General features: G+C 39.0%; 1 protein-coding gene across 4 annotated transcripts in view; it reads left to right on the plus strand.

Moving 5' to 3' along the window:
- Positions 1 to 8,173, plus strand: part of MGT10 (magnesium (Mg) transporter 10) — a 69,221-nt gene extending 61,048 nt beyond the window's left edge. For 2 of the 4 annotated variants that reach the window (XM_087379560.1, XM_087379562.1), the window contains exons 12-13: positions 44 to 87; positions 7,200 to 7,315. In XM_087379560.1, the coding sequence (XP_087235686.1) occupies positions 44 to 87; positions 7,200 to 7,298 (143 nt within the window). In that variant the 3' untranslated portion in view covers positions 7,299 to 7,315. The other 2 variants (XR_015541569.1, XM_087379561.1) reach the window with 2 other exon arrangements.
- Positions 8,174 to 15,360: the final 7,187 nt, after the last annotated feature.

Here is a 15,360-nt window from a genome sequence, read left to right on the forward strand (position 1 = left end):
TCTGTGTTAGCACTGAAACAAATCTGCTTCTTCCTTTTTGCAGGTATATTTGGAATGAATCTTAGATCTTATCTGGAAGGAAGTATGGTAAGTGAATCTTGTATCACCTGAGTTCATTGAGTAATAATACGACACTCTGCCTGCAGTATGTTTCTTGGTTGTCTACATTATTATATACTTGAGGACTAGTATAAGAATATTGCACGTTGATTTCCATTGAGACATTTTCCAGTCAAGCATCAATTTTGTTTATTCTATATGAAATTCAGTTGCAGGGGTCGTCATGTCAAAGTGGACTGTTAGTTATGGAGGGTCTCAATTTTAGTGATACATTCAAATTACATACATTCCTTGTGATTCAGTTAATGATTACATACATTCCTTGTGATTCTTCATCATTAACTGAGACGAAGACATCTAAATTGTCTATGTGGCTTTCGCCTTAGTTATATCATTTAGTAGCTCCACCCTTTTTGCTCATTGTGTCAGGTTTTTACCAGTCTCATAGACCCATCGGTCTTTAGTAGACTTTAATAAACTCTCCTTCTTTCTTTCTTTCTCCCTTTTCTTTCTGCTGGTACACCTCCCCCATGTCCTCTTGATATAGGGGCTCACAAGTGGGGAGGTGATCATATGATCCCACCAACACAAAGACCTATCAGCCTTAAAAGGAGAAGGCATCTCTCAACCACTTGCTTGGCAGCCTCACTGCTTGAAACAATTATTCAAGTTGAACCATGATTTCTTTTCCACACAGAGGAGTAAAAAACAATCCAATTGTAAACTGTGTACTCATGTTGTTTAATTTAACTTTATAATGCAATAGGTCGAGCTTCTGACTCACATATAACTAAGGCGAAAGCCACATATACAATTTAGATGTCTTTGTCTCAGTTAATGATGAAGAATCACAAGGAATGTATGTAATTTGAATGCGATGGGGAGCAGATCTGAGAGGAGTGCAGGACTCCCACATGGATAGCATGCAGGTTGACATGCGGGCAGCAAGAAGGGGTTGCTGCTATGCCCTAGATGATGGGCAGACTCGCAGATGGGGCAGGTACAAGAGCTGCAGACAGTCGCAAGAGCAGCAGTAGGTGTCTGCATAGTGATAGGGCAGAGGCTCAGAAGAGGAGCAGGTAGGGCATAGGCTCAGAACAGGAGCAGAAGTAGATGTCTGCGTAGAGGAATGTATCAGGTCGGCAGAAGCATGGGCATGTGGCTGGAGCTAGTACATAGTTGCAGGAGGTGCAGCAGATGTCTAGAGCAGAAGACCCTACAGACAGGTCATGGAGTACAGCAGTTTATGGGGGCTGGGGACATTTGTAGGCCTGGCCCTAGATCAGCTGACTGGACCAACCAGTTGGCTGTCTGCAAAAATACCACAGATTGGGTTGGCCCAGTCTATGGGCTGGTCGGCTGCTATAATATGGGGCCCAGCCCTGGGCCCTATTTATTCGTCAGTGCATACACTGTTGGCTGTCTACCAGTGCAGCGGAAAGAAAGAAGGAAGTTTATTGAAGTTTTTCAAAGGCTGAAGGGTCTATGAGACTGAAAAAGCCAGATACAATAAGCTAAATGGGTGGAGCCTCTAAGTTGGCATCTGCACCCAAGACAAATACAAACATAAACATAAACACTAGTACAAAGTGTTTGAGCCAATGGAGAGCATGGGGTTGCAGTGTTGCGTCACTTGGTACTCTTTATGTTGTTTGAGGCACTAAGTCTAACCGGACGGCTGAAATGGACAAGAAGGTGTGGACAGAGAGACGCTCTGGTGGTGGACAGGGCTGTGGGGGCTGCGGCAGTATCAAATCTGTGATGGAGCCTAATGTTGGTCAGTATGCGTGGTCTGTTGTGGTCTCCTCGTGATGGCTGTGCGTCAAACAAGCTCCACTCTCACACCCATCAGCTGTGCCCTTGGTCTGGTGAACATGGAGGGAAGATCCCTAAGCTTGATTTATGCATCGAAAAGCTAATAGGTTTATCATATCTCTTGCTCCAGGCTGCGGCTCCTGCTGTCTCCCTAGGGCTTGCTGGCCCATGCTATCAGACTAGAAAAACTTAGTGATCACTCTCTGGGTGGAGTCCTGGCTGAGCACTCTGATCTCGTCTATGTGCCCTGAGCACTTGGTCTCTATGTCATACGGCCTCATGAATGAAGGCCACCAGGAACCATCAGGATTGAGGCAGTCCAGTCTACAAATCACCTAGAGGCTGAAGAGCAACACACTGCACAAGAGGTTTACAGGATTAAGAAGGTTGATGGAGCACTCAGCCTGTAGATCTTCATTAGGAGAGTATCAAGATCTTTTAGCTCACATACCCTCGATGTGATTCTCTAGACTCCAGAGATCTCGATGCAGCCATATGCGTGCCACTCACCTTCAACTTGGGCTCATTTGACTCACATTGCACATATTTTTGTTTCCCTAGTGGAGTTTTTACCTTTGTCTTCATACAAGAATCTTCTTTTTACACCCATAATGGGGCCTTGTCTACTCCCAAGTTAGGTAGGATCTTCAACCGTTCTCTCCCAAGGGTTCGATGAGATCCCTACCTGCTATAGGAAGCAGGTCATTAGACTAAGAGCACAAAGTCATTGATAGGCATTGGGGTAGGACAATGTGCCAGGAGAGGCAAGCTCTTGCCTAGGTAGACATTTTGTTCGATGCTCTTGGATAATGTGGGGAGTTTGCATTTCGTTTTTTGTCACGTAGCACATGGCGCCTTGATTCCAGCTAGAAATTATTTGATCATCCTCCTGTTGGGGGCTCTCAGATTGGAGTGCTTAATATTTATACACCCGATTACATTGTCTTTTGGAGGGAGATTTGTAGATATGGCTGCCACAGGCTCCACAAGCTAACTTCTAGACTTCATGCACATGAATGAGGAGATCTCAAAGCAGATCATGGATATCTAGAGGAGCTAAGATTCCAGTTTCGAAAACAGCTGCACAGGCGTCTCTATGATGCTACCATCAGGTAGCAATTGAGAGGAGACTTTCAATCCTCCTACAAGAGAAGCTGTTAGACGCAGACTAGCTTCTCTTGAGAGGAAGGAGGAGAAGCACCCTTCAAAATCATGGGCTCATGAGAGAGTGACTCTTGCACACCAGGAGCAGCAACATCTTCTTGATCAGAGATCAGAATACTGGTACCATGCTGGAGATCATAGATCAGAGTACTGGTACCATGCTCGAGAGGCTTTTTGGATTCAGATTGGGAAAAGATGCAATCAACTCTTCTTCTGCATCATGGGATAGAGACATAGCAGGGAGGGCTCTCAGCTAGACTTAAGGTTCAATCTTGTGAGAGCTGCAGAGAGCTAACTTCTTGAATGAGGGGTTGAGGATTCCAAATTTCTCCTGCAAGTAAGAGCAGACACCCTGTTGTCTCTTTCCTTCACACCTGTGTGGGATTAATACCCATGTCATTGTGGAACTCTATGTTATCGTCCTCAATTCTATTGTAGCACATCATAAAAATAAAAACAAGCAATAAATTACAATCATATGGCCACTTGCATGCATGCGTTAATGACAATGGAGCCAAAATAATATCTATAATTATAAGATTTGTCACCATCACCTCACCTGTTTTGTTCTGATTGTGTGTGGATTTCCTTTGAGTATGTTGTCCATCTGTTAACAAGCATCCAATCATTCCATTTTGCAGGCTCCTTTCAAAAGGGTTGAAGCATATGTACAATAGTATGGATTGGCTTATGGACAGATCATGTCAATTGTTGGAAACTCAGAGAAATGTAAACTTGGATTTATCACATCACAACATCAAGCCGAACACAGAATTGAGTGCATGCATTAATGACAATGGAGCCAAAATAATATCTATAATTATAAGATTTGTCACCATCACCTCACCTGTTTTGTTCTGATTGTGTGTGGACTTCCTTTGAGTACGTTGTCCATCTGTTAACAAGCATCCAATCATTCCATTTTGCAGGCTCCTTCAAAAGGGATGAAGCATATGTACAATAGTATGGATTGGCTTATGGAACAGTTCATGCCAATTGTTGGAAACTCAGAGAAATGTAAACTTGGATTTATCACATCACAACATCAAGCCGAACACAGAATTGAGTGCATGATATCACTCTCTTACTCAAAATATAACTCGACCTGAAGCGTATGCAATAGAATGATATTATGACACTGAACTAACACACTGTTAATTTGAGAACAGGTGCAACCGTAATGGGTTTGTAAGCCTTACAAAAAAGCTTTAAACTATCTAAACCTGAGAGAAGGCCAGCTGGTTGGGCGATCTACAAGAGCTCTATGAAACCAAAGACTGGGAACGGAATCTCATTTGTGCTTGAGAGAGTTTGGACAAAGAGGGAGAGAATTGTTGTCTCTTGGTGTAGATATAGAAGTCTATAAACTTCCTTCTGTGCTTAAAACCCGAAGCCACTGTAATCCGATTGACCAGCCACACTAGCTCCCATTGCCACATTTTCTGCGCATTTTCTGCACAAAAGTTCTCATGGCTGTCCATGCATTGGATGAGCCTCTATGTCAACGAGACTCCAAAGCACCACTCCTTATAATCACATGTGCAGCCCCCGAACCTTAGGTAAGACATTCTTTCACAACCTTAGGTAAGGCCACCTGTAGAATCAAAGGAGATTTAGCCCCCCATGATAATCTTGGCAACATCGCCCCCCTAAATGTGAATGGGGACCAGATCAACCGACAGATTAATTGAGATTCTACAAAACAAGCTGCCAAAATGCCGCTAGCTACCAAAGAACCGAGCCAATAAAATTCTTGAACAAGTGCCATTACAAAAAAAACCAGTCAAGTCATATCAACCTCAAGATGCACCATAAAGTTTTAAAAAATGCTCAGTGGTGAAGGATGATGTTCTTGCTGTAACAGCAGCAGCAAGTGCATAGTAGAATTTCTTCTAGAAGTCATCCTCAGAGCATGAAAGGAAATATTGTGAGCTTTGCATGGTGCGGATATTTACAAGAGATTCGTTTCTTGGTTTTCAGCAACAAGGGAGAATGAAGCACCAAAGACTATCAAGTTCTTGCAGCAGTGGATTGATTTGACATGGGACATTGGCAGACGAATATGCTGTTCAAATCACATGTTCGAAGAGCAGGTTGGGTTGATCTACCAAGACTTGGAAGGACTCAAGGAGGCCTAGCTTCGGTATGGACGCACTGACCAATAAAGTGACACAAAGAGGCATATGACTAATATTTGTGTAGGAAGCACCTTATTGAGGGTTTTGGTTCTATAGACATCGTGTAGGTCATCCAGCTGGCGGGTCTTCAGTTTAAAGCTTTTTTGTAAGGGCTATAAACCCGGTCGGATTGCGCTGGTGTCAGATTAATAGAAAGTGTTATTTGAGTGAATTCATATCGTTGATTATCTTCCATTGCATATGCTTCAGGTCTTGTTATATTCTGAGTGAGAGAGTGGTATCATGTACTTTAAGCTTGAAGTTGTCATGTGATCAATCCCAGTTTGTATTTCTCTGAGTTTCCAACATTGGTATCAAAGCGTCTGGGTTGAGAGATTTTTGTGAGGGTCTAAGAATCTGTGAGACACCAAGGGACTGAGAAGTCATTTGATTCTAGAAAATCTGTGAGAATTTGGTCTGAGGAGTCTAAGAGAATTCGAGTTGTGAGTAGCTCAGATTTTTGATTTCGAGTATACTGCAAGAAGAAAAACTGATCCTTTGCATCTTCTTCCTCATGCATTAGGTATGCTGCTGCACAAGCACTTGTATAGGAGTAGTTGCTGCTGGGCCACGTGTCCTTGGTAGGAGACCATGGAGGAGCTGCCATCATAGCAGAAAGCTCATCAGATACGAATAGAGTAGATACATGGGATGAACTAGGGACCAGGGCACTATGGAGGTTAGGCTACACAGATGTACTTTCTTGTATTTGCGATATAGATGGAGTATGGTCGTGCCTCGGATGGTGTGACACACCCAAACCTTCCACTTTCCCAGTATCTGAATGTGATGATGTAACTGTTGCCTCTATGCACTTTTTTGGTTGCTCCATCAAGACCTTGGCTTGAACACTTGGTCCATGACTCGGAAGATGGAGAAGGGATTAAATATCTGCATATTTGGATGGGTATCTCCGTGTGCCAAGAACATTCCCTAAAAAATTGGATGGCAACTCTTCCTACAGGGCCTCCCTCCCATAAAAAGTGTGGTCGAATGTGAGTAGCTGATCCACTCAATGTCTCTTCACAAAACTTGCATACCGTCTTTGTGCCAGATGAGTCATATCTCCTCATGAAAACAGTGTCTTGCCATACATCATGCCTTATGCTTCCAGCTCTTGTAGCAATAGTAGCCTTGTACTTGGGAGAGAATGACAGCAGGGAAGAAGAGAGCAGGAGAGAGGGAAAAGCTGAGAGGGTTGAGGTTAAGTGGCTGTCCAAAGCTCCCTGGGCTCAAAAGAAGCAAGGATTTAGTGCAAGCACATGCAGGAAGGAGGAAGCAAGGACCAGGGAAGATAGTGAGAGAGGAATGGACCAAGATGGGGGAGAACTAGTTGGCTGTCCAAAACAGCCAGCCCAGGCTTCCAAAAGCCCCAAATAGATGTATATAATCAGTCTTTAAAGCCCTTGCTGGCTTCGCTGGTTTTACCTTCCCACCTTTGGAGCTCAATTCTCCTCCTAACCTAGACACCACTGAGGGAGGGTCGAGGCAGGGCATAATAAGTGGAGAGGAAGAGGAGGCAAGCGAGGAAGTGCAAGAGCACCACTGGAACGTTAGGCCAGACGAGAGCTAGAGGGATGCAAGGGGAATCTTGGCTCTGATACCATGTTAAAAATTATGATGAGAGTGTGAGAGAGATGCATCAAGGTGGATCAACATCTCAAGGAGTGGATTTCAAAGGGGCAAAAATGGCGAGGACAGATAATAAAGCAAGCAAGGACCAAAGATGCTTCAACTCTTTGAACAATATGTTTGTGTTATACTCAGTCAATACCTCTAAGCTCCACATTTACATGTGGTTCCCAGCACCTCCATTTTTAATTCTATTGTAAGGATAACCTTTAGCTGCTTGGGTTTCTAAGATCAAGGCTTGTTATTCATAATATGCGCCTGATTTCCAATGCAAAGAAAAGCTGAACTTTTTATGTGGGTGTGTAATGTTGCTGGTGCTCAGCTTTGATGATTGAGAACTTTTTCTTGCAGATTGCTTTCTGGTTAACAACAGCTGGAATCATCTTTGGAGGCATTATACTCTTTGTTATTCTTGAAACTTTTGATGTAAATCATTATACAAAGATTTGATGATTGAGAATCTTTGCTTGCAGATTGCTTTCTGGTTAACAACAGCTGGAATCATCCTTGGAGGCACTGTACTTTTTTTTGTAATGCATAATTATCTTAAGAAAAGAAAGATCTTGTGAGTAGTGTCCATCGTTTTTCCTTCTCTCCTTTTTGAGAGATCCTCTGACCTGGGTGGGTCATTTATCCTTCAAGGCGCTATTTTGCGTCAATTTTCTAACTCGTCTATTTTACCATTTGAATCTTAATTGTTATGTGCTTTGCCAAGGCTGATAAGGTGACCTAAAGGATTATCGATGCCCTTTGCAATCCAAGCTCCAGAATCATTCCCTTGCTTGTCCAGATCTCGGAGTCTTCTTTTCAGTAAGAAGATTTGCGTATGCTCATTTGACTTTAATTAGCCCTTGAAGGAAAACAAAGTATATAAGCATAGTCTGTAATATATAAGTAACGGACAAGGCAGGTTCATGGCTGGGGATGAGAGCGGGCAGCTTCGAACGTTTCTGCATGTGCCGACTGAACCCCCCCCATAACAAGTGGCTCTACCGATTCTCTTGCTTTTTCATACAACCAGCAAACGTTACAAAAGTGTTGGTGACATAATCCTTCCAAAGGAGTCCATTAAAAGGCTATGCAATTTACTCCAAAACATATAATTGTATTATTTGAGAAGTCTTAAGCGCTCGTGTGCTTTTTTTTGGTGGGGGGAGAGAGAGAGAGGGGGTAAAGAGGCACCAACATATGGGGGGTTGGAAAGAGGCATCAGGGATTTGAAAGAGAGAACGAAATTTCCTTGGTACTTGGACTTTCATCTCTTTCTAATGCAAAGCACTCCTAGTCACATGGGAAATTGTGCAAGAAAGTATGTTGCAATAACAATGCACCATGTTTCTCATTTGAAATTTTAGATTGATATGATGGGATGAACAAGCTCGACTTTCATGCAGAGATCAGAGATCGATGCATGCCTTACTTGTGAATGTTTCATGTTTGCACTCAATTGTCTATGTTGTGGACATGCCATGTGATCGAGTGTCAAAGTTCAAACGGCCTAATGATTTCTTCCCATCTGTTTGGTTTCTTAAGCTTGGGTACTCTCAGCAATAAATACCTTTGCTCTTAATTGATAGGAGATCGATCAGTAAAACTCATCCACCTCAAAGTTTTTATCATTCAAGAATCTTAGTCAAGTGGCTCCAATTGAAGTTGGTTGTCTTAAATCTTAGTGAAGCCACCACCCATATAGCAAGTTTGTAATTGGAAACATTGTGTCGAGCCTATGTCATGCTAAAGCTTCATATGCCATTGGTCTTAACTACGATATCTATCCCATTTTAGGATTTTAAGGAGTATGTGTGTGGATTTGAGCAAGTGACTAAACATATGATGTCGAGAAGGGTAAATGGGATGAATGTCACGGAATGTGGTTGTAGTATTTTATGATACAAGTTTGGAGATTGAGGTTGAAGCTTTAAATGTTGATGAGAGTGGTGTTTCACAATGGTATGACAATGAATAACAAAATGTGAGTGTAAAGCTAGGGGTTTATGCAAAAATGCCAATTATGTGTAAAATAATAGGCCATTGTTAACATTACAATTTGTATCCAAAATTTGTACAATTGTCAAAATTGTTGTTGAACAATTTTGATAAATATTCGGATTTCTAAATGATATGCTTTGAATTCTCCTTCAAAACTATTTTTTTGAAGTCCATACCCCTTTTTTTTGAAATATCAAGAAATTTTCTAAGGATATATACTTCATATTAAGTTTGTAGCTTAAGATGAAAGGAAGATTTTTGCTAACGTTTTTATAGGGTTGCTTGAGGGTATTGTGTCGAGTTCTTGTATTAACTTCATTGAAGTGTTTTGCGTTGTTCGTCTTGATTTTTGTTGTAGTACTTTGGACTCTAGATAGTGAGTCAAATGGTTTGTCATTGGTTGAGGATAGTATGATCATTGTTGTGACTTGCAAGATTTCTTATGAGGAATATCAAGGTATTGAATATGAAATACGTGAGTATTGTTATTTTATTTTATTCCACATATCAAAATCCAACATAAACTTTAGTCCCAAAAAAGGCCTGTTAATTGAGGGGACGACAACTTTTGGGTCTTGCAAGGAATTCAAAATTTGACAATGTCTAATGTTTTGTTATTGGTGAGTCTTTGGGTATTTTTTATTTTGTAGGTTTCTAAAGTCAACCAATCTATTGTTTATCTCTAGATGTTTTGAGGAGTTGGTTTATCTAATATTGCAACCAAATTATAGGACATATAGGTAGTATGCTCATGTTGATATTTGTTTCAATGATTGTGAATTATAATAGATATAGGCAGTATTTTGATGCTGATGTTTGCTTGAATGATTGTCAATAGTAATAGGCAACATAGGACATACAGGTAGTATGTTGATAAGGGTAGGATTGGACATGTTGATGTTAATATTTGTTTGAATGATTGTCAATAATAATAGATGTTAATTTATCTACATTTGTAAAAATTGAGTGTCGATAGGTTAGTGGTTTAAATTATTTCAAATCATTTATTTTTCACAATTGTTGTATAAAATGAAGTAAAGCTTGTGTGTTGCTTTCAAATGTATTGTTTATGTATTCATATGTGCCTAAGATTGGTCCATGAATTTCCTTGTATCCTTGAGGGATGCAAATCTATAAATGCAATGGCCTTCTTTTTATAGTGTTTTGCATAGGGTTGATAGGTAGCATTTCCATGTTTGCATCTTTATGATTAGTCCTTGCTCTTATTAAGATAAGTGTGCTTTGCTTTCAAATGGGTTAAAGACCACTAAATTGAACTAGATGAAGGCCATTCAAGGATTGATCTAGCATGGAGAATTAGTGTTAGCAAAGCCAGAGGTGCTTTTTGAAAGCAAATATATAGATGTAAAGAGTCCATTATGTTAATGTAGAGCGTACGTCGCATCACTTGATGTTGCATATTGAAACTTATAGGTCTAAAATTTTTTGACAATGTACAAACATACTACAATGGAAGAAGCCTACGAAAGTTCAAGCTACAAACTTGTTACGACATCATACCTTCATATGTATGTATGTGTATGTATACAACTATATGTATATGTATAAATGTGTGTGTGCGCTTGCGCACGTGCGCAAGCATGTGAATGTGTGCATGCATGCATACGTGTACCTCTAGCATTTTAGTTATACTATAGGAACCATTGGATATGTGTCTAGACCCCTTGTGTATTCAAGGTTTTAATTTAGAGAACCTGTACTGTTGATATATTATACATATAGGTATCGGAATGGATATATATATCATCCCCTTGTGAATTTGGAGTTGCGAGGTAGATTTCCTTTTAATGCACTTGTTTTGTACATTGTTGACCATCGTCTTATTGCTTTTAATATTAGATCATTCTCTCGCGCTCAAGAACATGCATAAGAAAAGAGGCCATACTAAATTGTCAAAGAGCAAATTTAAAGTTGTGAAAAAGTAATGCAACAATATAAGACTTAAGTTTGAATATATTCATATGTTTATAGTATTCATGAGAATAAATCTAAGCATACAAATATATGTAGATATATAAGAAGAGACACAAGAAGTGTGGGTGGAGAGGCTATGTGCTTCTTCCCATAAATTTATATAATAAAAGGAATTGGCCTTATCTAGGATGTTTAGCTTTTTAGGATTGTGTTATTGGCTTTTTGTTTTAGTGTATGTTTCCTTCTCAAGATGGTTTCTTACTTTTGAAGTTTCATTACTATATTATTTTGTTCCATGTAAAATTTTATTGAAATGTGGTCCATAATGTGATGGTGATTGCTTTATTGATATATTGAACTCTCAAACGCTAGCATGTTACTATATAACTATTTGTGTGGTTTTGTGTTATTTGGTACCTTTATTTCTTTAAAGTTTGACATTTTATAAAGAGAAAAGTATCTTAATAATGCTAGGAAATTGATTACTTTGAATTCACCCATTGAACTCTGGCTGTGCATAAAGAAAGAGAAATTGAGTTAGGGTTTTAGTTAAGGAAAGAGAAGTCCATGTTTAAGGAAAGAGAAGTCCATGTTTTATATGAATGTGCGAGTATGAGTTAGGAGCATATGTAAGTGATAAAGTGATTTGCCGAATATGCATACAAAGTGTCGGATTTAAGTGGATTTTACTTGTGACATAAAAACCTCGACATTGCTCATGCATGTTATATATTAAAGAGGGAGTGCAATTAAAATATTTGAGGGGAAGGAAACCATGGAAAGAAAAGTAATGCTAAATTTAAATTCGAAACAACATAAAAACAAACATAAGTAAAAGCTAATAGAGGCAACAAGGCTTTTTGAATAAGCACACATCCACATAAAACCATAATTTGCAAATACACATGCTAAGCATAAACAAATTTCATTGACTTTACAAATTTCTAAAACCAAGTTTTTTGCATAGCTCCATGACTTGTTCATTGTCATTTTCTTTACAAATGACAATGTTTCATCAGAACTTTTTTTAAATTGCACTCTTCTTGTCAATAACATGTCAAATAGTGGAGTCACAAATGGTTATTGTTGCCTCATAGTCCTGTTGACCAATATCCATGCAATCTTTATTGATTCAGAGTCAGTACCATATAATTGTATTGATGCCATTTCTTGGAATCTCATGAAAGCTAGTACCTCAATCATCCAATTAACACTTTTTGACGCCATTAGCAAACCATGCAAATGACATGCTGTTTTAGAGAACACAATTTCTTTTTGCAGACCACACAACCAAGTGAAAGCACCACCAAATAACATATAGCAGCATGCAAACATAGATATACACGATATTGAATCTCCCAAGTTCCAACCAAGATATAGCACCATGTGCTTCCAAGCTTACAGTATATCCATCGATGAAAGTGTGGCTATACGTGTTTTTTGGAGGTAAAGCATCACTTTCCATGCAATGATCTAGTGCTTTAATTCATGCATATGCTTAAACCTTGATAGCATTAAAGAATAATATAATAAGTCAGGCCTATATAAAAACCCCAAATGCACCAATTTTTGCAAAACCACTATATATTTACTAGGCTTGGCAAGTGACTAGTCTAAAGAATGCAAAAAATATTCTGTCTTCTGTGGTTGTGATTTGAGCACAAATACCTCCATCTGACCATTTACTTAAATATCTAGAAATCTATAAGAGACACCATGATCTTTCAACACTTGAATATAGCTTTTCAATTGATCTCAAAACTCATTTAGATCCTCTACCATTCTACTCACTAAGTAACACAGGTTGAACAATGAGCAACCAACAAGTTTTCCATTCTTTCTCTTAGCATAAAGCATGGACATTGTTAAGCTCTACATAAACTCATTTTGCACTAAGAAATACCCCAAGCAAAATTTTTGGGGTGCCTTGAATAGGGATAATATGATCTTCCCAAAGTAATCATCATACGAATAAACGATAAATCTTTCTATATTCCCAGTTCCTAAAGTAACATTTAGCAATTCTCTCCTTCCAAGAGCTATAATAGGATAATTCTTCTGACTTAGCCATAGGGGCCTACAATTACAAAGAATGAATGTTTCCTGAAAAGGAATAGGAATATACTAACAATGTTAAGACATTGTGACTCTAGCAAGGCACTACCAAAATCATTGTATGTTGTAACTCAAGAGGTTCAAATTACACATGGCAAAAGATGCATAGAGTGAATATCATCACACATGAGACCACATGAGATTTAAGAAAACACAAGAAAAGCAACCAAGGAATGACAAATGCTCAAAACTTCCTCTCTAATAATAAGAATGTAATAGAAATCAAAATGTGTACTACCCAACCACAAAATTCTAGGTGTCAACGTTGTGACAATGCTATGTTGTAATCCATCTCCTTGATTGGTTGCATGCAAATTGCAATTACTAGGAGCAATGCTCCACAATAAGAATAAGTGGCATGCAGTATCTAGGGTCATTTGCTTCTTAGAATCTATCCTAAGCATACCCCAAAAAATATATTAGAATAGCTTAATGTTAATGCCCCATGGTGTGGAGGGACTTTGAAGCAAGGTACATTGTTTTCTATGTAGTAACTAGATTTACAAAGACTTGATAGTATCCAACCTAAAAAGAATATATTTGCTACAATAACCTTGTCCTCCCTGAATGGTATGTTGTCAAATAGAATTTACAAATGCCTCCCTCTTCACTTAATTAGCCAGGTCTACAACTCTTCAAATCTTCTACTGTTCCACCTCAATGGAATTTTTTTGTTTTTTTTTTTGGGGCGGGGGGGGAGGGGGGGTGAACAATAAATGGATGTTTCATCTATATTGAGTAAAAAAGATTTTACGTTGAAGTTCATAGTAGCCTCAATCTCTACATTTTAAAAGACAACCAAAATGCTCCAACCCTTACAAAAATAGGCAAACAATATTTGATGTCTAAATTAGAAACTTCATTCTAAGTCCTCCTCCTAGTCATTCATGAAGTTACAGCTTGGAACTTGGTCCTCTTGGTCTTTTTTGAAAGTACGCTTTGCACACACTCCTCCACAAGCTCAATAAACTATTTTAGAAGCTAACCATGGACTTGATTGAAATTCAAGACCTCATTTGAAAGTCTTTTATATAGTGTTAAACAAGAATGTTATTTAACTCTCATTTAACTATATAGTAGTTATCGCTATCCAGATGAACCAAATAGAATGAGCTTTAACTTGACACCAGTGCTTTTGCTTTGACTTGGCTACCTCACCCGAAAGAATGGCCTTCAAGTTTATAGGCTTCCATACTTGAATTTGACTAAGTTTGTAGATTCTCCCGGCACATGGGTAGGCAACAAACAAGTGAAAGGCATCCTCTTTATGATATGCACATCTTTTACACATCCCACTTGGCTTTGCCTATTTTTTCTACCTTGCCATTGGTCCAGATAGCTTTGTGTAGAATGAATCACAATGAAGTACACATTTTTTTTGGAATGGTTTTGAGCAAAATCTTTAAAAATCTGTTTCTCCAACACAATTTACTGTAAAAAATTTTCCATCTTCCATTCAAAACCTACACACGTCCTCAATATCTAACTTAAGAGTTAGAATAGGGAAGAGATGACGAGAGTTACCTAGCTAAATTCTTTTCTATAGGCTAGGCACGTACCCCCTTTCCATTGGGAGGTGCCAACCCAAAGGCCAAAGCTTCTCATCCCTAATGTGGTGGATGGTCATGATTAGAGAGACAAAATATCTGTTGATGTCAGGCTGGCCCTTCCACCTAAACTCTTCCTTTTTCCACAATTCCCCCAACTTTGTAAGATTTCTAGAAGCAAGCTAGACTTGATAAAATCCTTATCATTGGAAGTGTTCTCTTTGAAATTGGATAAGACCCAAATGGAGTCTAATTTCGTGAAGGTTCCCTTTTGTGAAAATATAATCTAACTTTTTATGGCTTTAAAATAATACCAAAGGGTTTTCTCCATTGGACTGTCATGGTAATGCAAGGTACAGGGTTGCAAAGTGCTAAAAGAGCTTGGGAGTTCTTAGAGGCCTGACATGTCTAAGATTTCTCAATAAAAGCTAGGGCCAAACCAAAGTATGGCTGAGAATAGCCTTTATTATTCAAGAAAAAAAAAGAATAGTCTTTATTATCCAAGGAAAAAAAAGAATAGCCTTTATTATCCAAGAAGCTTGTCACTTATAAGTAGTCTATTGTAAGTGGGTTGTACGTCAACAACACCTAGTCCTCCTTGGGTCTTGTCCAAATGGACCACTTGATTCATGAGATCTTTATTTCCTATGAATGGTTCACCCCCCTTGAAAGAATCCTCACTATCTCATGCACTTATCAAGCATAAGACTAGAGGAACAGTAGCAAGAAAGTTAGAAGATCTATAGCAACAAGGTAAACAGAATGATAAATTAATACTAGTCTTCTTCCAATGAGCTTTGTTTGAAAGCCTCTCCACATGTCAAAAATTTTCTTAAATCTATCAAGGAACCATTCCCATCTATGGTTCATGGATAAATCAAATCCCATTGTATCCTAATCAATCTAAAGATAGTACCCTTTCCCCC

The sequence above is a fragment of the Dipteris shenzhenensis genome, chromosome 9 (assembly GCF_047967505.1).
Source record: "Dipteris shenzhenensis isolate YYH24624 ecotype China chromosome 9, Dip_SZ_1.0, whole genome shotgun sequence".
Taxonomy (NCBI): Eukaryota; Viridiplantae; Streptophyta; class Polypodiopsida; order Gleicheniales; family Dipteridaceae; genus Dipteris; species Dipteris shenzhenensis.